This window comes from Dicentrarchus labrax, unplaced genomic scaffold (assembly GCF_905237075.1).
Source record: "Dicentrarchus labrax unplaced genomic scaffold, dlabrax2021, whole genome shotgun sequence".
In the NCBI taxonomy this organism is placed as follows: Eukaryota; Metazoa; Chordata; class Actinopteri; family Moronidae; genus Dicentrarchus; species Dicentrarchus labrax.
In genome coordinates, this window is record NW_026136707.1 from 12,639,235 (window position 1) to 12,663,125 (window position 23,891).

General features: G+C 40.6%; 1 protein-coding gene and 1 long non-coding RNA gene across 2 annotated transcripts; both read left to right on the forward strand.

Moving 5' to 3' along the window:
- Nucleotides 1-5,050: 5,050 nt before the first annotated feature.
- LOC127367026 (uncharacterized) lies at nucleotides 5,051-5,792 on the forward strand. The gene is made up of 3 exons (XR_007885426.1): nucleotides 5,051-5,133; nucleotides 5,248-5,337; nucleotides 5,484-5,792. It is a non-coding gene; the product is annotated as an uncharacterized LOC127367026 (long non-coding RNA).
- Nucleotides 5,793-8,194: 2,402 nt separating this feature from the next.
- Nucleotides 8,195-11,320, forward strand: ino80c (INO80 complex subunit C). Its single transcript, XM_051406534.1, has 5 exons — nucleotides 8,195-8,506; nucleotides 9,677-9,793; nucleotides 9,897-10,008; nucleotides 10,282-10,349; nucleotides 10,452-11,320. Exons 1-5 carry the CDS (start codon nucleotides 8,324-8,326, stop codon nucleotides 10,581-10,583), a joined length of 612 nt encoding a protein of 203 aa, XP_051262494.1. The 5' UTR covers nucleotides 8,195-8,323; the 3' UTR covers nucleotides 10,584-11,320.
- The last annotated feature ends 12,571 nt before the right edge of the window (nucleotides 11,321-23,891 follow it).

Sequence of the window (23,891 nt, forward strand, 5' to 3'; positions counted from 1 at the left end):
GACGGCACTGTGTTGAATTTGGATGCAGTGGGTCTTTGTTGGGTAGAGACGTCTGGATTCTGACAGGTCCCTTCCCTGGTGGGCCGGCGCAGACTGATGGATATGCTAAAGGCACTTTCCCCTCAAAGGTGTTTGTGCGAAACACTGTGAATGAACGACAAGAGAATAACCATGTACCTCCCAAGGCATGGCATCCTGCTCTAATCAACCAGCAGATTACCAGAGGCCACCTCAGCCTGCAGAGTTATGCTGACAGGAGAGCTTATTTAATTTTACCCAAACTACTTTAAGGGAAAGTTTTTCTCACTTGCACTCTTTTGCAGGTCAGGTCAAAGGAAGTGTCTTTGGTTGGTGTTATAGCTATATTCAAATTTGTTTGTGCTTTATATATAGGGCAAAAAGTGTGCTACTGCCGTGCTTCACAACCTGGGGGGTCACAGCCTACAAGGTGTTGCAAGATAAGTGTGAAGGGTTGCAAAATGATTCATGGCACAGGAGAGAAGAAAAGTAATATTTTCCTACCCAATTTTAAGATTTACTTTTTCTGGCACTTCTCTGATCTTTGATCTCTTAAGGCCTCCAACATTTATAAATTCAGATGAAACAATCTAAGACTTTAAGAGAAGAAAAACACTCTGATCTCTGATTAAAACTGCTCCCAGCTCATGGAAATATTCAACCTGTAAAGAAAGGTAACCATCAGACGCTGCTTTCTTTTAGTGATTATTTGCTGAAAAGGTTGGAACAATTGGTCATATGGTCACATTACCTCTATTTAACTGAAAACATTACAGCAATAAAAACAACCTTAAACTGCTTGTATTTGGCTTTTTAGTGTACATTTTATAGCGTGACAGCAGATATCAGTGCAGGTCCTATAATCTTGGGATGCCTTTTTCATTATTCTCGGAATGGAGAGTACATGTTTACCATTTACCTGCTGAATCAAAAAGCAAGTCAGCTGAACAGGCGAGTGAATAGTTTGAACCTACCTGCACTACACACTCATCATTTGTCAAAGTCAATCATCTCTGCAATATTATCTCCAAGTTGCCCTGCGCATGTAGATTGTAGACAGTCAATATTGTATTGTGCACCGTGTGCTTGCTTTAGATGCACTGCTTGCAACTTTACTTCTTTTTTATTTTTTTATTAGTTTTTCTTCTACTGAGTTCAACAACAAAGTATATATAGTGCAGATTATGTATCTTTTATTTGACAGAAATCTTTGCAGGGATCAAACATCCCATTATCGTACAAGTGGAACTACAAGTTCTTTCAGGTGTATTTCTCAGAGTGTATAGTTTTTGTGTACATGGTTGTAGTTAGTAAGACGCACTTGGTTAGAATTTATTCCATTGAGATATTGTTGTATGTTGGAATATGTATAAATGGCTAGAACTGGGTGAAAGCCCTTGTAGGTCAGTACAACAGAGGGCCATAACTTTAGCCTGTTTTTATGGGTCACTATCAAAAATATCATCAATGAGGCCTCAGATGAAGGGCTTGTATATTCTGTTATATATTCAGGGTCAGCATTGGACTGAAAAAAGGTATTAAAAAGTGGAGTGGAGGAGAAAATTGGCTTCTCGGCTGTGTCTTTAAGGCAAAATTATATAGGAGATCAATAAAAGGCTGCAAAGCAAAACTGCAATCAGGTCCCTAAAAACTCAATGCTGAGTTATCATTTGGGTCCATTGAAGAGCTAAAAAAAAAAGCAATTGTCTTCACAGTGAGTGTTCATCCATTATGTGATCCTCCTATGTCTATATCAGTATGATTGTGTTTGCACAAACTGTCTACAGCTTTCTGCCTGCAGAGCCTCCTTAAAACACATGGTGGCAGCAGCACTCCACTGACAGGAGTCAGCTGAGTCTGTTGTAACTCCCTTGTCTTTCTTCTTTTTTTATACATTGTCTTTTTTTCTGTGTTTGATTTCATTTTCGTGTTCATTGCGTTTTACATTACGTTTTAATGCCTGTCTATGCTCCATGTAGCTCTTTAAATTTGCCAAAGCAAATTATCTGACCATGCAGTCAAATTAAATAACACATTTACTTAAGTAAAACACAGTGTAAATAGTCAATTTCAGAGCAATAAATTATAGAGCCAAAGTTTTTTTTTTAATGTTCTGCACACATCCAACAATTTAAAAGGAAATCACGCAAATACAAGAGAAAGGAGAAAAAGAGACCCTAGGACATAAGACACTTGCTAAAATGATGCAGAAGTTAAAATTTACAAATTTAACATAAGCTATATGAAATTGAATAAATATAAATATAATATAAAATAATGTGGTATATGTAGTGATAAGATGAATAAACTGTAACGTAGACAGGTTGTGCAGTACTGTAGTGTGCTATAGCCTATGTGTGCAGGCATATATATAGAGAGGTACACAAAAGCATAAAGGCAGTGTGGTTTGGGTAAATAATGAAATGAAATAACAGATTAGGGGTCTCTTAGGGGCAAATTACAAGTTCATCATTCATCATGTATTATAATTCAATTCAAACTTTATTTCACACTCACATGAGGAAAATCCCAGCCTACTCCTAACCCAACAACTCCAACCTCAGGAGATCTAACCAGAAAACACCATGGGTATGTGGGGCCTTTAATCTCCAACAATGCAACATATTTATTAAATTGATCATATGTTTTGTTTGTAATCGAAGTAACTCCTAACTATAACAGTGGAACTGGCTAAATGTAGGGAAGTAAATAGCACAACATTTCCCTCTTAAATACAGTAGAAATATGTGAAAAGAATATGCTTAAGTAAAGTACAACTACCTCAAAATTGAGTACATGTACTTTAGTTACTTTCCACCACTGGCGTGTTTGTGCGTGTGCGTGCGCGTGTGTTAGTGTGTTCCGTGTCCGAACGTTGTGGAGTTCTGTCGTTCTATAGCTCTGATCACGCGAACCGAACGTTAACGTCACAATGTGTGTGGATTCTGGGTTGAATCTCATTTTAGTCCCTGAGTGAACTCAACGCAGAAATACTGAAGAAACGAGACTCAAAACCCATCAATTACTACAGACATTTGGATCTACGACTCTACTGACTGATCTCTTTCATGGTACAGTGAAGGTATATCATTATTTCTATCACAGATCTGTAGAAAACCCAGTAAGCACAGCAACAGTACCTCCATATGGTTTCTGTTTTATAAAATATTCATATATGATAAATCCTTTGGTAAATGTATATTTTGACTGTGTGAAAGGTGTTTCTTATTGTCCAGTGCATGTAAATGGTTCTCAAAATGTTAGAAACAAGGTAATACAATGGCCATGAATCCCCTAAAATTCAACCCAAAAACATTTTAAATTTGATTTTAGTTTACATTGTTTTGGTTACTTGTTTTCATGCACAGGTGGAAACTATAAGCTTATATTTAACTGGGTTAGTGTACTTAAAAGCAACTTGAAGCTACTCTTTTGAACCTTAACATTGACATTAACCTTACATTGAAACTTCAATGCAGTAATGTAACATATAGTATAGACATATGGTAGATTAGACTGATGCTAAAAACTGACACTGGCAGAGGTGATAAAAGAAGTTAAAGATAATTTTCACATCTGATGCCATAATATCAAATACGACCTGAATACATTGTTTAGGGTATTTTTTTTACTCTTGTGTGTGTGAAGCTCAAAATCTTAACTCTATTCATGTGTATTGAGCTGCATCTATTAGTGGAAATCAATAAAAACAATTAAAAAACTAACTGCACATGCCTTGTGTCAGAGAATGACTGACCCCCCCCCCTTTGCTCTCTCATCTGGTGTACAGTCATGCCACGAAAAAGCTCTCGATTGCAATCTATTGGATACTACGACAGTGAAGGAAAGCCATTTATTCATTATAAGGAGACCAAGTACAGGTAAGCTGGAGTTAGTGTGTGTGTCACAGTCATGCTGAATGTGGAATGTATGTGTTAAACACAGTAATCTGTTCTTCAGTATACATCTTCAAAGCTCTCACTCTTTTTTTCTCTCAAAAGACGCAGGAGCCGTTCCGCCACCAGGAGACAGACCCCCAGCAGAGTAAAAAAAAGGAACAACAACCTCAACAGCAGCAGCAACAGCAGAGGCTCCACTATGGTCAACCTAAAGATTTTTGGCTTTCCTCTCTTCATACTCCCCCTGTGTTTTGGTAAGTTATCTCTCCTTCCATGAACGATCATATCTAGTACCTCAGCTTTGTGACTTTTGTCGAGTGTCAGTCTTTTGAATAAAACATTGCTGACCTTGTTTCTCCCCAATCCATCAGGACTTGCATACTTTACTCTGAGCAGCAACATTCTGGATTCAGGACCCTCAGATTCACCAGTCTCATACATCCTGAATACGGTATGACTCATATAAGCAGCTTTTTTTTAATATAGTAAACACAGCCTATAAACACAACCACACGCATTGATGTCAACATGCAACATTAAATGAATCTGTTCTCACTTACAGGACTCGAATTTAGGATATGAAGACATGGTGAAGCGCATGAGAAAGCTGCAGGACGAGCTGTTCAGTTTAAGGAAGAAGATTGACTACCTGCTCCCGGATGTGGACACCTGGCCCAACTTTGCTCTAGAGATGCAAGGTGGGACATCTGAATCACCCTAATTCTCATCTGTCATATTGCAATTAACACATGTGCTTTTCAGGTCTGAGGTTGCTTTCTCACTCTCTTTGTTTTTTTGTGCGCAGGGGCCAGTGTCTTATTCCAGCGGTCTTCTAAAACATACCCGTCACAAAAAGCAGGACTTACGTTTTTTGGGATACCTCTCTGGCGATCATCTGTAAGCCCAAGGACTGTGATTCAGGTAGGAACTACACACACAAAACAGATGACTGTGTGGTATAGTAGGCTATATTCAATTATAGTTGGAATTTTGCTACATACAACATATGATCTAAACTCTCTTTTTCACTCTCTTTCATCAGGGACACTCACCTCTTATTCTAGGTTGCTGTTGGGCTTTTGAAGGTGATCGTGGACATTTATCTATCGCCCTGTCCCACCCCGTCAACATCAGTCATGTGACACTAGGTCACATTTCAAAGAACTTGTCCCTATATGGCAACATTTCCAGTGCCCCAAAAGAGTTTTCAGTCTATGTAAGTCATAAATCTAAAGTTGTTACACTGCAGAAATCCTGTGCTCAGTTTCACTGCAACATACCAAGAGAACAACAACATGTTCAACTGGATTTCTCCCTTTCTCTCTCACAGGGAATGGAAACTTTAGATGGCGAAGAAATCAATCTTGGAACTTTTCTTTATGATCAGGATGGGAACTCAGTCCAGACTTTCAAACTGCCTGTAAGTATTACACTGTGCAATTAAACAAGCTAATATATAAGAGTTACAGTTTGCCTTCTCGCCTATCTCTGTGTGTCTGTCTCTACTGTATTCATTATATCTCTTATTTGACCACCCTACTAACTCATTGCTCATTTATCTCTCAGGGTCATGAAAAAGACGTCTTCAGCTACGTGAAGCTGCAAGTTGAAAACAACTGGGGCCATGATGAGTTCACTTGTTTGTACAGCTTCAGGGTCCACGGGAAGCTGGCAGACTGAGGACGGGGGGTGGGGGCGGCGTCATCTGGGTGCAGCTCAGAGGCGGGTATGTATAAAGAGGTAAGTATCTGTGAAGGTGAATCAGACTCCAAACATGTGTAAATTAAAAGGATTTGTTTAACCTTGTGTTGTAGAATTTGCAGTCGTGAAAATATTAGCAAATGTTGCAAACTGTTTACGTTTTATTTATTGTTAGTAGGGGGGAAGCCAGTGAGGTATGATACCCACTGGTTGGGTGGGTCACCTGCGCAGGGGTGGACAGGGCGGGTGGGTGGGTGCTGGGGGAGGGGTGGTGAACCTTGGTACGCCACACTTCCTCCCAGCGAACCTCCTCCCTGCCAGGTGAACACACACTGCTACGGGCTCCACGTGGATCGGAGGAGATCCGTAGCTGGTTGGGGGGAGAGTCCACCATTTGCTGGTATTTTCTGTCACTTCAAATTCCATAACACAAGTCATAATCTGTCCTACATGTTTTCAATCTGATTCACCTTCACTCTGAGGGCGGCACGTGGCGCAGTGGTTAGCACTGCAGCCGCACAGAGAAACGGCCGGTGTTTTGGTTCTGGTTCTTTCTCTGTGTAGAGTTTGCATATTCTCTCTGTGTCAGCGTGGGTTTACTCCGGGTGCTCCGGTTTCCTCCTACACTCTAAAGACATGCAGGTTAGGTTAATTGGCTGCTCTGTAAATATAGTAATATATGAATGTAATATTATTTTAATATATATGTATATATTTAAACATTAAAAAACTTAATCTATATAGTATATTTACTTGTTTGTGCTTGTTTTATCACATATTTGCTCTGATTTCATGAAAGTTTCCTTTTCACCCACGCCCTTTAATCTTTGATTCAAGGGTAATATGTCCGGTGGTTGACACATCAAACCACAAGTAGATTCATGAATAGGGGGACGTTTTATGAAAAAAACCACCTCACTGAGTCCACATGGTCCAACATTTTTCATACATAACACTTTTAGAAAAATTTTGTTTTTGGAAAAGAAGCTGAGCCATCTGAGGTACCAAACTGTGAAAACCTCCAACAGTTGCAGCAATTGTGTTTGAGTACAAAAATGCTGCAAGCAAGTCCTTGTTAAGCACAAATAAAACATGATTGCTCGGCTGAACACAAAGTGTCTCTTAAAATCTCAAAAGCGAAGGCATTAATTTGGCTGCTTGGTGAAAATGAGGGGGAGATTTAAGAACGTTGCAGGACTGATCTCCATCTCCTTCTGCTCATTGAAGGAAACAAAAACAAAGAAATGTATCATTTTTTTGTGTCACAATGCACATAAAAAAACAAAAAATCTTTACACATTTATAATCCAGTGATAAAACGGGTGCAAACTGCATAATGAGAGTACTTTAAGTATATGTTAAAGGTAATACTTTTGTACTACTTTAGTACAAAGTTGAATAGAGGACTTTTACTTGAAACACAGTATTTCTATACTGTGTTATTACTACTTGTACTTCCACCATTGGTAGCATCTGAACAACACAAAATAAAGGTACAAATAAAACAACTATAAAAAAAAAAACTTCCCTCTCACCCTCTTGGGGTGGTATCTGTGTCATTCTCAAGCTCGGGTCCTCTACCAGAGGCCTGGGAGTTTGGTGGTTCTTAGCTGTTCCTAGGACTGCGCTCTTCTGGACTGAGGCTTCTGATGTTGTTCCTGGGATCTGTTGGAGCCACTCCCCCAGTTTGGGGGTCACTGCCCCGAGTGCTCCTACTACCACGGGGATCACGCTCGCCTTGACCTTCCACATCTGCTCCAGCTGTTCTATCAACCCTTGGTACTTTTCAACCTTTTCGTGTTCTTTCTTTCTGATGTTGGCGTCTGCTGGTATGGCCACATCTATCACCACCGCTTTCTTCTGCTCCTTGTCTACCACCATTATGTCCGGTTGGTTGGCCAGGACCTGTTTGTCAGTCTGGAAGCTGAAGTCCCACAGCACCTTGGCCCTGTTGTTCTCAGCCACCTTCTGTGGTGCGGCCCATTGGGATTTGGGTACTTCTATTCCGTACTGGGTACAGATGTTCCTGTACACTATTCCAGCCACTTGGTTGTGTCTCTCTATGTACGCTGAACCGGCTAGAATCTTACACCCTGCTATTATGTGCTGGACTGTCTCAGGGGCATCTTTGCATAGTCTGCACTTTGGGTCAGATCTACTCTTGTAGATCTTGGCCTCTATGGCTCTTCGACCTAGGGCTTGTTCTTGTGCTGCCATGATCAGTGCCTCTGTGCTGTCTCTGAGTCCAGCCTTTTCCAGCCATTGGTAGGTCTTCTCGATATCAGCCACTTCTTCAATTTGGCGGTGGTACATGCCATGTAGGGGCTTGTCCCTCCAGGTTGTCTGCTCCTCTTCCTCCGCACTCTTATTGGGTTTCTGTTGCATTCACTTATATATATATATAATATATATATATATATATATATATATATATATATATAAGGTTTTTAAGGTTTAACTACATACACTAAAAATATCTGTTTATTTTTACGGATACACATTTTTAATGAAGATAAAATACAGCCTAAACATAATCAATAAATATTATTTGAATACATTTTGTACATTTTGTCACCGGAAGTAAAACAATTCCATATCCGGGTGACGCGATGTTTACGATCCGGATGTTGGATGGCTAATGCTAAGTATCGAGGAAGAGAAAGCTCCATTTACGGCAAATATTACGACCACTTCACTCACCACTAATGGCATCTCAGATCCCCATTACCGTCAGGGCTCCGCCTGCAGCCGCCAGCTCCGCCGCTCTCCGGGGGAAGAAACGTCCCGGTAGTCCGGCGGTTTGTGCCGCTCCGCCGGCTAACGGGAGCAGCAACAGCGGCAAGAAGAAGAAAGGACAGCCGACAGCGACACAGACAACACAGGCACAGGTAACCGATTCATCTATTGGTCCCTATGGTCTCTACATTTATCTGTTACACTGCCTTTATTGTAGTCAGTGAACAGTAATGTTGTTGGTTGCTCTGTTGCTGCTAGGCTAATACAGCTGTAATGTAACTGAGTGTAGTTACTGAGCGTTACTCAGAAATCAGAGTAACTAAACGTTACTTACAGTGAAATACACACATAGAGGTTTTGTTCAGTTGTTCTAGAGTCTGTCCTTATATGCACTGTCAATGGTCTGTCTATAGCCAACACTAACTACACAGGTTAAACGTGCAAAGGAAGAAAAATAGGGGTTCAAATATTATTTTAATTACAGAATAATCTGCACAAAATGTGGTAGGGCTGCACAATTAATCCAAGTATTATTGAAATCGCGATATTCAACTGTATTTTGTTGGTTTAATGTGTGACAAGACAGCATGTTAATGTAGTGCTGTAGTGCTACAGAGATGCTCTGGCAGATGAATCTTGTTCTGCAGATTTTTCCTGTTTGGTACAGACCCCCCAAAAAATTTCACATTATCATGATTTAAATAATTTCTTCAGTGAAAATTAGATTTTTTAAAAAAAGCAAAAATGATCCATCCCACTAATCATGAATCATACCACAATCTCCTGATCTTCAAAATACTCGCAATATGATGTTTTTACAATATCGTGCAGTTATACAACCATTGCAAATCCGAAAGATATTTTGTATACTCATAATCATATGAGCAGTAAGAGACTGTTTAACATTGTTGCCTGAAAGCTGACTAAAACAACTAATCAATGTCCAAATAGTTTGCAGAACTCATTTTCTGTCAATCAGCTCTTTAATTAGTCGACTAACTGTTTCAGGACTTAAAGTAGCCAAAAAGCCAAATAATCAGAACATCACAAACACACAACTGACTATAATGACTGATCAGAGCTGTACCTGTGGTGATTTGTAGACTATATACATAAATATATATATATTTTTTCCAGTTTTGACCAAAACATATAATTTTAAAGCATCATGTGTCATAACAGCTACAAAACATTGAGGTTCGAGGTTAATGTCACACAGTGTTTAACCAACTGCACACTTTGTTTACATTCAAAACACGTAAAACAAGCTTAAATGTTATTACTGTTTGTCTGAAGAGGTGTTGTCTTTCACGTTTCATCAGATAACAGCAGTGGAGGCGGTGGCTGAGGTGAAAGCGGTGGGAACAGCTGACAGCGCTGCGACTGCCACCACAGAGTCCACAGCAAAGCCTCCACCATTCAAAGACCCCACATTTATGGTGAGTGTCTGTGTCCATTGGGGTTAAGTTTATCTGCTTCTGTTGCTTTTCCCTCAATTTCTGCCCTCTTTTTTTTTTATTCCCCCTTTCTTCATCTTGACAGCATTCAGGGATTGGTGGAGCAGCAGCAGGTAAAAAGAACAGGACCTGGAAGAATCTCAAACAGATTCTGGCTTTGGAGCGGACTTTACCCTGGAAGCTCAATGACCCCAACTGTAGGTGGTTGTATGATTCAAATTCTACCACATTTATGCCTCTATTTTATTTTGTGCAACAGATATTACATTAAGTTTTTTAAATGTTTGGCATTTTAAAGCAAAAATACTTAAAGTGACTTTATTCCACCGAAAACAACCTCTTCTTTACTGTATGTCAAAGTTGTATAATATTATCACATTAAATATAAGACTGCAGGGATAAGTCAGTGTCACTTTCACAAGTAATGCTCTTAATGGTTCAGTTTTAATCAGCAGTTTCTGTGTTCACAGACTACAACATTGATGCCCTTCCCTCCTTGAAGCCAACCAAGAAATACTCTGACATTTCTGGACTCCCTGTAAGTAATCGCTTTGCATAAATCCTCATTGTACAACAAACAAAATTACTTCGAACTCTTCTATAAAGCACAGACTGGATCCCCTCTCTTCTCTGTCTGCAGGCAAACTACACAGACCCTCAGACAAAGCTACGCTTCACATCCTCGGAGGAGTTCTCCTACATCCGCCTTCTCCCCACTGATGTTGTTACTGGCTACCTTGCCCTTCGAAAGGCAACTTGCATCGTACCCTGACAGCAGGGCTTGAAACCTGAAACAGGTTCAAACCAGAACTGAACTCAGTGTAGGAATGCGTTGGGTTTGCCAGGAGACGCAGAGCACAGGCTGCTCACAGAGAGGCAACACATTTGTGAACGCCAGTGAAGAGACTGGAGCTCGTAGGCCGGCCTCTGCTAAACATTTGCTTTGCTGTCTTTAAGAAGACAATCTGAGTCAACTAGTCTCTGTTTTTTACTATGTAAAACTTATATGAAAGAGTCTTTATTCAAAAGTTAGCAATAAGATATTCTTTTGCTTATTTGTTCAAATACATTTCTCAGTATCCTTGAGGACATTTTCCCATTAAGTGTTCCTATAAACTCTGGGGGAATGTTTGGGAACTTGACATGGATATGCTCCTGCTAAATCCTCGGGGAACATACAGTTGTTTGTCAACTGCTCAATACAGGCATTGCTGCTAGGATGCCCCCTTGTGGTCTAACATCTGTTTCGAGTGGTGTAAATAAGAGAAGTTGTGGACAAAAATGTTGCAGTGCTGTTAGAGTGAGTTTGTCCATTTCATTTCTTTTTTATAAGAAGCCCATTAAAGCTAACTTAAATTTGGTATTCAACTCTCCTTTTCTGTTCTTTCTCATGTTTTTTTTATATAAACATACAGTTCTCAGTTGAAAGTGAAGACAGAAGCAAAATTGCTGGCTGAATATGTTATTACACTTGTTGGACATTGACATTAAAAACCATTATCAACACAATTATCCTCACCTGATACTGTTTTTAGCTGTTTTTGGATCTTCTGTTATATGCAGTAGCCCTTTATGTATGTAAGCTGTGCAAATATAGCACCAAGCAGGCTTTCACATGTGTCAGAATTTGTTCCACATGGTTTTAATTCCACAGCTGCCTTTGATATATGATTTACTCTCTGATTGGTAGAGGGAGGATGTCTCATTAATCACACATGACGGGCATCCAGGATCAGTTCCATGGTATATTTTACGCTTTTTTTTTTTTTTACAAACTTGATGAATGAGGACCAGCGTATTTCTCACATGAATGATTCCCATTATGCAGAAACTAAGAATACGGCCACCAGAACAGTCAATGAGGATCACGAGCTTGGGAAAATTACAAAAGCTCTGAGTAATAATCAAACCTGCAACCTCCACAAGTCCTTACCTGTCGAGATGGAGAGATACACGTGCCATTCTTCAGCTTCTGCATGTCTTCTTGATGTGTTGTAAACACACACTGCCCATTCTCTGTTAGCAATAGGTCAGCTGTGTGTGTTACCTTTTGAGGATAAGGCTTGTCTTATTAGCAACAAATCTCAAAGAATCTGAGGACGGCAACAATTAATTGATCCTACAGAATAAGTACTAATTACTCCCTGTGCAGCTTTAGACTTGTTTACTGTACAGGATATTTCTATGTGTCATGAGATCCTATTTCCCAAAAGCTATGAAAACCCATAAATGAGTGACACTGTTGCACTGGGTGGCAGAAATACATATTAGTATTTCTGCAAATGACCAATCTTCCTCTGAGTGTTACTTCTCCCAACCCTGGACTTTAGGGAAGCTGATGGAGGCAGTATAGTATATCTATGAGAGTCAGACTAGCATTTCCATTCCTGCTGTGGCATCAAAACCTCAACATAGTGATTAATGAACGGTGCCAGGGCTTTCTGCTACCCAAGCACACGACCCACCAGAGTGTGTCTGTGTGTGTCTGCAAGTGTGTGTGTGTGTGTGTGTGTGTGTGTGTGTGTGTGTGCTTTTACGTTTTGTGGCATCTTTGCCACCTTTGTCCACTAAAGAAAACCTACAGTGAATCAGTTTATCTGTTTGTGTTTATATGGCTGTGTAAGGCTGTGTAAGAATGTATCATAATTAATAAAAGTCCTCAACAGTGTAGCGATATAAACCTGTTTTATACATACTTTATGAGTGTCTGCTTAACTGAGTCTACCTACTCCAAACTCATTATGTAGCCCACACATCCTGTAGATACACCTGTCTCTGCAGTCACACTTTGTCACCACCTGGGTGTGCCAGCGCTCTGCTCATTCTCCATACAACCTGGCTGAGTGTGTTTGGCGTCTCAGTCCCACAGTGAGCTAAGTCAGTCAAGTTGAATGAGTGTGTCCATCTCCGAGCAACGTCTGGAATCTATCCACTTGTTCTGATGAAGGAGAACTGAACACTGCGTTTCCACACATCAGCAGGCGAATAATAAATACTAGTGAAAGGATGTATTAAATGAAGTGAACAGGCTAAATAACAATATCATTAAAAGAAGTGACACCTTTTAAGAGATAAATATTATAGCTACTGCTGTTAAAGTTTAGCTGACAAACACACCTTCATAAAAGTGTCAAATACATCCTATAATAAAAACAGGAGCACACTGATTTAAACAGGCTGATTACTAATTTTAGCCTGAGCACGGAAATTGATGTAAGCAATTTAGGACTACAGTTCAATCATATAATAACCTTCATTAAGAAACTGATTGTGATTAAGGAATTGATTGTGATGTGCATAAAACGGCTCATCTTTCTTTGACGTAGAGTTTGGCACCTGCTGCATTTCACAGGATATGTGTTGTCAGAGAACGCACACACCAATTGAGCTGAAATCAACAAGTCACTCCTGTCGAGTTTGTTTTCCAATGTATACTTTGCTGAACTTCTGCAAGCAAGTTTTTCTGACCCTGGGGAGATGCACTCTGTGAACTAATGTCATCTTGGTGCTCATTTAGGTCCTGTCTGCCTGCGGGTTTTTGTCACTGTCACATTTTAGTGATGATGGAGATGGCATCTGTGCTGCATAATGGCTACAGACATAATTATATAGTTTCTTTCACTTCCCAGGACATGGAGTTTTTCCAGGACTGCTTTTTACTGGTGTCATCGGACCTTCTGACTATATACATACAGCAACAAACGCGTCATCATTTCATACATTTTGCTTGTGCAGAGATATTTGGTGGACAAATGAGCACATTTGATTTTGCTGAAGCTATTGGTAAATGACCAGATCAGATCCATGACTTTGTTGTCCAACATGGCTCAGTGTGCCATCATCGCTGTCACGACTGTATGGACATAAGCAAAATCCTTTAAAAACAAGTTGAGGAAAGCCGTTGATCGAAACCATATTGCATCACTCATGTCTGACTTAATAAAATATATGAGAAAAATTCATGAGAACTATCCTCAAATGTCAAGTCAGAGAAATGTACTGCACCAGCGGCTCTGGTGAGCTGATCGATAGACCAGCTCCAGTGCCTGCTGAGCCAGCAGGGGAACTTTCATATTTATGTTTTTGACCTATTGGAACAGCAGAAGTAGCATAGTGAACTTCTTTACTCCCTGCTAACAAAGACACAACAGTCTAAGTTTGTTAGATGTTACTGCACCATATATGATCAGAGTCTGAAGCACAATGTTTATGGGAGACTTCAGTTCTGCAGCAAACCATAAGTTTCTGAAGAGCCTCTGTGAAGCTCAGTGTGGTCAGCTATGGCCGTCGCCATCTTGGAAGTACTGACTCTAATCCAAAATTGGGCCAAGGTGGGTAGAGCTGAGGCAAGCTGAATGAAGCCTGGTTACTGAAAACAGCCGCCTGTGACGACACCCACCTGTCACTCAAAGCTGCCATGCCCTTAATTAAGCATAACTTTAAGCCTTCATATGCCATAAAAAGCAGGGTCACAAATAGACGCAGGTCCCCTTTACTAGCCTGGTGTGAGTTCTATAAAAACTGACCCCCCATAAAGTTGCCATGGACAGGGAAATTAGCTATGGAGACCAGCACCAGTTTTTGTAGCAGCTGTAAACATGTTTATTTATGCTTTAAAGTTGGGCATTTTAATATGGGGTCTTATGGAGATTGATCACTTCTGTAACCAGCCTCAAGTCAAGCCACAGAGGTTGCAGCTTGCTTCAGACACACTTAGAATGATCAGATTTTGTACGTGTGATCTTCCCAATGGCTGCATGCAAAGAAGGACCAAGTTCACAGAAGCTGATATCCAGGCAAAGACATCTAGGAGAACTAAAGCAGAGAAAAAAGCTCCTCGTGTCACACAAGTCACATTCACTATTTGAAGTAAATGGCAGTGTGCAGGTAGATGTGAAAAAGGGCAGAGCTCCAAATGCTCTCAAATTCTCCACAGTCCTAACATAACCTCTGTGTTAGAGATGGGAGAAGTGCAACTGAAATCTAAATCAAATTCTGAACAACTGCCTACTGCCTAGAGACTCCAGACAGACTCTTCCCACACTGCCACTCCATGTTTTTAACCACAGTGGAGCAACTGGTATTCAGCACACGCCAGGAAACGTGTGACCGGTAAACTATACCTGTAAATGCAATATTTTGTCTTCTCTGCCCTGGGTAGAGTTTTAGACTAAAAAATGGTCTAACAGGACGAACATTTCCTTAATCTGATAACGAGTTTAGGGGATTGTGTTTTAACCACTGATGGCTGATGGTGATGGCGTTATGTACAAGGTATTATAATTTGGTTATTATACATTGTATTTTGTATAGTAGGTAGTGTATTTTGTACTCACTTATCATATATTTTATGTTTTTAATTTAGTTTTTGTGTATTTTATGTTCAGGTCTGTTTATTTTACTTGGCTTTAAACTTGACGATTTACTCAAAATGTCTAGCATTCAGTGGATAGCCATTCTAGCCAATTGTTTTTTTGATTATTGCTTGAAGAAAGAATTTCCTTTTTCCATTAAATGAATAGTTTGTCATTTTAGAAAATGTGCTTATTTCTTGCCATCACCGTGAAGTTGCCAGGCAACCAGCAGAGACTCTAGAAAGTTATTGAATGAAACAGCCTGGTACATAAAACATAACCACCACCAACTTTTTCACTTTGTACTGATTAAAAAAAGGTGTAATGTGTTAATATGTGAGCTTTATAGGTGTTGGTATGGTCAGTGGGTTTTGGTTGCCTTTGGACAGAGTCAGGTTAGCTGGTACCCTCTGTTTCAGTCTTGGTAAGTTAAACTGACCAACTGCTGACTCTAGCTTAATATCTACCGTACAGATAAGAAAGTGGTATCAATCTTCTGATCTAACTCTTGGCAGGAAAGTCAATAAGGGTATTTCCCCAAATGTCAAACTGTTGCTTTCCCCCTTCCTTGTGCTGTATTATGAGGCCAAGCACCAGTGATTCTTAGGAAGCTATTTCGCCTTAAACTTCTCTTCTCATTTTTCCTTCAACGTCCTTACAATGTCTTCATGTCTGTGTAGCTGTCTGTCTTGTTCTTGTGCTTTTGTCTTCTTGCGAAGCCTTTGCCCTTCACCACCTTCACGGTTGTACTTTGTCACTGCTTGTGCGCTTCGTCCCTGTCTTATAGGGACAAACCACATGAAAACTGATGTTTAACCATAACTGATCGTGCCACGGCTGCCCACATAGTGACACAGTTTCATGGTTCATTTAGCAGAGAAAAGACGCAGATCGCCGCCTCAAGGAGTCTCATATTTGTTTTGTTTTTTCTCTCCCGGTTTGAATGCAGCCCAAGTGAATGTGATGATGTTACCAGTTGTTATTGGGCTGTAGAGGTCAAACAGTAAAGTGTCATCAGATAGCTAATCAACTCATTCAGATATCATTACACTGGGCTAAATCCCTGTTAATCCCACTGAAGATTCCATCAATGTTCCCCCACAGGTCAACTTGTTCCTCTGTGTGTGTATGTGCACTCACGTGTAGACATAAGGGACAGAGAGAAAGGTAATTCTTCATGTTGATAGACAATGATTGTCCTTCAATGGGCCACGTTCACCCTCTCCTTTCCGTCCTCCCGCTTCTCTCCGTTTTCCTGTCCGCTCCTATCTCACCTCCTCACCTTTCCTGTCCTCTCTTTCCTCACCTAGATTCCTCTTCTCTCTCTGCTGGAGGATTAGCACTCTGCTTTGGTCTTTGATTGATAAGACTTCTGTCAGTCCATCTGTCTCTTCCCTTGTGTGTTTGTGTCATCTCTCGCCTTCTCCCTTTGCTCAGCACTCACACACATGCTCTGTTTCTGTAGAGAGCAGAAGTGGAGATACTGCTTCAGGCCTGTTTGTACGTGTAGACATCGCCTGCTGTGACTGTTGCCTGTAGAAAATAACAGACTCTGGCTATTACATTATCTGTTGACTTCCAGCTAAGCTTGTTTGAGGTCCAGGGGTTTCTGGTACATTCATATTGTATTTCTGAAACCACATGAAGCCACATGTAGTCTTACCATACTCCACCACTCACAGAGTGGTTTACAACCCATTTAAGAATGGTGTCACTTTTCCTTTTTCTCCATTCCTCAACCCCATTCTGGATAGTTATGGTCATCAGCCACATGATCAGATGTCCTTGGATTTAATGAATGCTGGATGTCTGGATGTAGCTGGCCAGAAGCAGAAGATGGCCAGGGATGGATCAGGCATGCAGAGACTCAAGTTTGTTGCAGGAGAGGATAGAAAGTGTGATGTGGATGAGAATGTGTGCCCAACGCAGAAGACATGGTTGACTAGCACTGTTGTATTTCTATATCTATAGCTATCCTATACAAGTAGGTAGAGTGAATAAAAATTGTTTTTTATTGCATTATTGGAATTACTCTATGTTAGTGTTTTGTCATTGTTGGGAGATAAATGTTGACAGTGTCAGATTACAGATTAATTGTTCTTAAAGAGAACAAACAGAAAAAGTAAAGTCGGTATACAGAGAAATGTGTGTTACCAGTTGTATAAAAAATAGCAGCTACATCTCCAGTAGCGAGGCAACATTAAACTGCTGAGTTTATGAATGTCTATCTATCTGTTTTTACTTGCCTCTCTCTGTTGCACAGATTAGCTCCATCCATCGCGTGCTGCCAGACCTACATTCAGGTGAATGAAGTGTCATTGGACGGAGAGAGAGGTAATAGGAGGGATGTGACCCTGCAACCCTCTCCACAACAGATGGAACCAATCTCACCAATCCAAGACAGACCATCTATTCATACCTACCTACCGTGGTGTGTTTGTGTGTGTGTGTGTGTGTGTGTGTGTGTAATGATAACGCCCATCCATTCACACTGCGCCTGGTGATGCAACTCAATGCTTTACTGTGCTTAAGGGTGTGTGTGTGCAAGTGTGTGTCTTTGAACCTGTGTCTCAGACCTGATATTTTATCACCAGCTCAGCTCCAAAAGCCAATTTACTGTCTGAGGGTTGTTGTGTGAATTTCAACTGCTGGCTGGAAAAATAATCTTGGATGACTTTGAATGAACTTGTAAATGTTCTGTTTCCACAGGGAGCATATAATGCTGATTTTGAGGCCATTATAGTTTACGTGAATCCATACATTAAAACATAAACAGGAGTATCACAACAGATATATATTTCATATTGCAAAAATAAAAGCATTTTTGCAAAATGACAATAAAAAGCACTTGCCGTGAAATCCTCTACCCTGTAGCTGTAGAGGAAGTTTATATTGATATTGAGGGGCTTTATGAGCTAGTGTCTCCAATAACTACTCCCCCTTCTCTCTCACACACACATTTACTGCATGTCTCCTAGCCATATTCATACATTGGATACACCGCAGAGAGAGTAAAGAGGTAATTGCATTGACTTTTGAAGTAAAACAACAGTTACAGGCTTAGTGTGAGTATGTGGGTGTGTATGTGTGTGTGTGTGTGTGTGTGTGTGTGTGTCTCAAAACCTTTCATCCATCCATATCACTGTGCATAAGAGCTCTGGTCCATTCTGCCTTGTGCTCTGCTTGCCCTTGGAGAACAATACCGCACCTATTGACTCCAGTAGATGTAAGCTGGTCTCCCATTCACTATCATTTACCTTTTAAGTATGTGTGTGTCTTTGTGCATACTTTGTGTTTGTGTACGTGTTTGCTTGTGTAAAAGAAAGAGTGAGACAAGGAGTATGTATATGGAGAAAAAGAACGACCCTGAGCTCACACAAACACACACACACACACACACACACACACACACACACACACACACACACACACACACACACACACACATTCAGATGCACAGTTAGTGTTTTGGGAGAGTGTGATGGTAAATGAAGCGTGAAATGAAGAGTCAGAGATGTTAGAACATTCCTTCCCCAGGGAGCCTCTACAGCAGACTGACAGAGACCAGGCCAAGATAGATCAGGAAGGCCAAAGCTTCAATCTCGCCTGCATCACGCCCCCGAGTGATTAGAGTGTGACGTTTCCAAACCTTAACACTTGTATGTTGACTGTATAAACTATGCGGATGAGTATAACAGCACTAATAACACTTATTAGCAGACTGAACAAATTTTGGGGCCAGAAGCGTAATCTGTAGGGGCTTGGTCTGGGAACAAGATCATGGCGGGTCCAAGGCACTGAACCCATAACTGCTACCGGGGCGCCGCTACAGAAATATTTCTCTTGCTTTGGCAGATTTTTAAAAACCTGTTTCAAAAAAAAAGAAGGACTAAAATGACTTGAGAATTTTTATTGCAGTGGGTGACTCACATCAAAAGTACAGTAATTAGCTACTTTCAACCACAGACTGCAAATTGACATAGTCTCTGTAATGTCACCCAGGTTTCTGAAGAGCCGTTGGGAAGCTCTGCGTGGTTGGTTCTTGGTCCTGCCATCTTGGAAGTCCTGACTCTGCAGGTCCCAGCTAATGCAAAAATGGTCAAAGATATAAAGCGTGGGTGGAGCTGCATGAAGCTTAATTCTGGCCTGACCCACCTGTCACTGAAAGTGGCCATGCCATAACTGTAAGGCTTGATATAATTTAAATGAGCTATTTCTGCTGTAAAGTTGGGCATTTTAGTATAGGACCTTAGGGAGATTGACTCACTACTGTAGCCAGTCTCAAGTGGCCGTTCAAGGAACTGCAGTTTTTGTTGCTTCCATATTGGCTTAATTTGCCAGCCACGGAGGTTGCTGCTTACCTTCAGCACTCTGCATGTGCTTGTCGAGGATGGTTTCTATGAGGGAGTCTGCACTAATACAGACCATGGCCATATGAGTGACATACCCATACTTCAACATAAAAAAAAAAGCAGTATTACCCTTTAATGACCATGGTTAACATTATTATCCCAGACTTGACTGCTGTAGCAGGCCATCTAATTCTATTGGAGATAGCCTCAGCCTTTCTCTCCTCCACCAGAGTCCATTACAATTGGGTCTTATCTCCTTTAATATGCTCTGCTGTTAATGAACAATCAGTCCCGTTAATGTCCTGCTAATTAATGGCCCATCAGCCTCTTCAGAGTGGTAATTAAGTGCCAGTTGAGGCGTCTAATTGGCATGGTTTCTGATTGGATCGAGTCACGCTCGACCCTCTGGGACACAGGAAGTGAATTATAGCGTTGTCATCGTTGTGGAGAGGACTTTTACAAAGACTGCTGACTTGCTTGTTTAAGAAATAGAATCATCTTGTTAACCTGAGTAAAAGTGAACTGAACGACAGTTTCACTTGAGTGACTCTGACAGAGGACAAACTGTCAAATCTAAGTTAAAGAAACAATCAATGATTTGTTTTCTTTTTTCTTCTACGCTTCCTAAATAACTTGTTGAGAGCCGTCACAAAGGTGTTTTGAGGAACATAAAATCACATCAACCACTTTGGGTTAGTGTGTGTCCACATCAGCTGGGAAAAATAATTTAAACTCCATGGGACAAAACTGTTTAAATTTCTAACTACAACAGAAATTATAGAAAAGGTATTACTTACTGTACCACCACCCCACACAACATAAAGAAGCATACAAATAGTTTAATATCTGACATGTATTGTTATTTTTTTTGGCCGCTAGGGGGCAGAACAACAAGCTGTAAACACAACACTGACATATTATCAGAGAGAACCAAAGGCTATGGGCTGTAAAACCAAAACAATCGACCGAAAGATGCTAAATTGCTCAGTAGAGCTGAGGGAAACTAAAGAGTCTAGTAAAAATTCTCTGTGTGACCCCGTTCACATTTCATGTCATCATTTCATCCATTGTTAATATATAATATTGATTATAGCAGCTTAAAGAAAAGTTAAAATAAAAAAATATTAAATGTAAAAATCCACAATTCAGAATGCATCGCTTAACGAAGGATGGGAGAGAGGTAGCTTGTGGCCAGCAACCAAACAAGCTTCACACATGGCTGATGGTGAGCTCCTTCACTAATTAGTTATACTGAGAAAAAAACACAATAGAAAAGATTTCAAGGCAAACACAAGTTCAAAACCAGCTAGAATTACAAGATGGATTCACATATGGCTGAATGCTGGCTGCAAGCTCCTCGGTTAATTAGTTTTACTGTTAAAAAGACCAGAAATAGCCAAAGGTTTAGGGCAAAGTTTAAGGCAAAGAGCAGACTCAATATAATACAAGCTAACAGTGTGAGGTGACAGTTTTCACTCACATATGGCTGACTGGTTGCTTCAAGCTGTTGGATAATGAGTGAGAGAAAGGTAAAGAGAAGGGGAGGCGAGGGAGGGGTAATGAGGAAAAGGAGGTTGAGAGTAAAGGGGAAGGAGAAGGGGGGGGAGAGAAAGAAAGAGATGGGAGGAAGAGAAGGGGGAGACGGGTATAAAGTGGATTTTATAATGAGGGGACAGAACAGACAAACACCTGAGTAGAAAGAGAGAGAAGGTTGGAGGCAAATAAAGACTCCATTTGGCAGCTACTGTACAGCCAGACACACACACACACACACACACACACACACACACACACACACACACACACACACACACACACAGTATACTGGTTGCTTGGAGCAGCTTGGGATAATAAGAAACACAATAAGGTGGTTTTTATAATGAGAAACAACAGCTGAACCACCGATGGCAGGGAGAGGAGTGAAGAGGGTTGCAGGCAATGGACAGCTCCACTTACTGTACAAAACAAGGTTCTGCACGGAAATAGAAAGTTGTTATATGACACCTATACTTACTGAAAAAAAAAAAGTTTGGAGGCCGAGATGTTTAATGCGTCCCTGACTAAAAGCCTGTATGATGGGTATTATGACTGAATTTACTGATGACAAACTACGGTGCGAGCTGGCAACACTAACAAGCTGTAGATATATTGTGAGACAGTTACACCTTTTTTTATTTAATCTAATGTAAGCACTGGCTGAAACTCCTGTCCATTGTAACCGGTTATATTTAGAGTCTCAGGAGAACTCTGAGGTCATGTGAGTTTTTTCTGAGAATTGGCGGAGTGTAGCAACCCGCAGGAAGTTTAATTTGACTATTGAAAAGGAGAAATTAAGCTAAGAAATGGTAGTTATTTTAATAAGGCAACAAAATGTAAATAAAGTACAGAGTTTGCTATTTTCCTAAAAGATTTGTATTCCTGGCTTTATACAAGGCTGTAAAAAAGCTTTTAGAAGATAGGCAAAGGCAAATCTGCAAGTGTGATGCAGGAACTTGAAGTTGGCAGTGCACATACACTGAGAATGGACTTCTTGTGTCCAGCAGGAAAACTTTAGAAATGAACAAAATTAGCATATTCATAGTTTCTGTATTTCTTATTGAGGTTGAAGGAGTAGATGCATTTTTAAGGGTTTTAATGTGTAAATTATGCTTTTTTTAGCTGAAAAAACACATCATACACACATTATGGTACCAAGCCGACGATTTGTATATGCTGCATTAGATGTCTGGAGGGGATCTTTAACAGTGAGAGTTGAGACATAAAACATGATGAGAAAGAGATGCCGAGCAACAAAGGTCCCTCAGCTGGAATCAAACTGGGGATGTTGCAGTTGTGTAGCAACAAGACCACCAGGATGCCCAGTTTCTATTTTTGTTATTTCGCCTTTTTTTCATTATTGATTTGTGGAGATATAGGTGTGTGTTGGTTTGAGATTAATGGGTGTTCAATAGTTGCAAATGCTACAAGAAATGTGGCCATTTCAGTTATATTAGATTATTTTTTATAAAGGTAAACACTGCATGCTAAGAAATGTCAGCCTTGAGCCAACAGACCTTTTACAAACCAGAAATTCTGACATACAGCAGGAAAAGCACAGATGTATCTAGTACCATAAACAATGGCTCTATTCAAGTATTCCAGTAGAAGCCTTGACACACCTGACCAACGGTCGGCCATCGACCAATGTCGGGTCGTCTGTGAGGATCTGTAGCTCTAGTTTTTGTGGTGTGTTTGACGCTGTTGGAACTCGTCGGCCCTTGCGGCTTTTCATGCCAACTGAGCATGTTTAATTGACGGCAGAGGCCATTGGTGAGATAAATCACTCTGATTGGCTGTTCAGCCTAAGCAAATCAGTGCATGAGAAGAGAAAGTGAACAAAGCAGCGAACGACTTTGTCAAGAGGGTACCCACGAAAGGATAGTCTCATTTTCTGATCTGATCATTCAAACACACAGATGTTTTAACAACAACATGGTCGTCCAGCTGTTTTTGCTGTCTGAACAAGAGAAGCAAACCTACATCCTTCTGTCTGTATCTGCAGTCCTTGGTCTTTCTGCGCTCTTTATTAAATGGAGAGTTTCACCTCTCGTGTAGGTGCAGAACTTACATATGTCCTAGTTGGCCATTTGCTGTAGTGGGTGCGACGTGATCTAGTGTCACTTTTTGGCCAAGACACAGGTGAAGTGAGGCGACGCAACAGTCGGCTTTTGTCGCTGCTTGTTCTTTGACCCTGAAACTGAAGCAACTTAATGGAATTCAGACATCATTAATTTTATTAGTCACACCTGTGCTTTTTCTTACACGTCAAAATGTCTTCTTGCGAAAAAGGCCCCTGCTACAGATTCCTCGAATAGTAGGTAATGAATGTAAGTTAATTTTTCCTGTATTAAATGTACAAAGTAATTGTGTTGTTGACATTGCAGCAGGGACACACAGCCCAGATATATTAGTTTTCTAAATAGTGAGATGAAGACAGACACAATGTAAATGAGTGGTAGAGACAGAATGATATAGATATCATGAGACAAGGAGAAGGACATTCAAACAAGTGCACGAGTTAAGAGGCTTGTTTTTCTTTTTATGTCCATGTACTGAGCCTATATACGGAATACTGAGTTGTGTGTGTGTGTGTGTGTGTGTGTGTGTGTGTGTGTGTGTGTGCGTGTGTGTGATCAGAGAGCTCTACAGCCTTCTCCTTTTTTTTCTCCTGGATAAGCACTTTGTTGTCCTTGGGAGACTGCTGGTGCTTGGCTTCTCGCGCACAGTCGCCAGGCGCTGTTCCACTGAGCCGTGCACGTGAGGTGACCTTCCTTTGCCTCTGGCTCAGTCACGCCTCTGTGCACTACACACACACATATACACACACACACACAC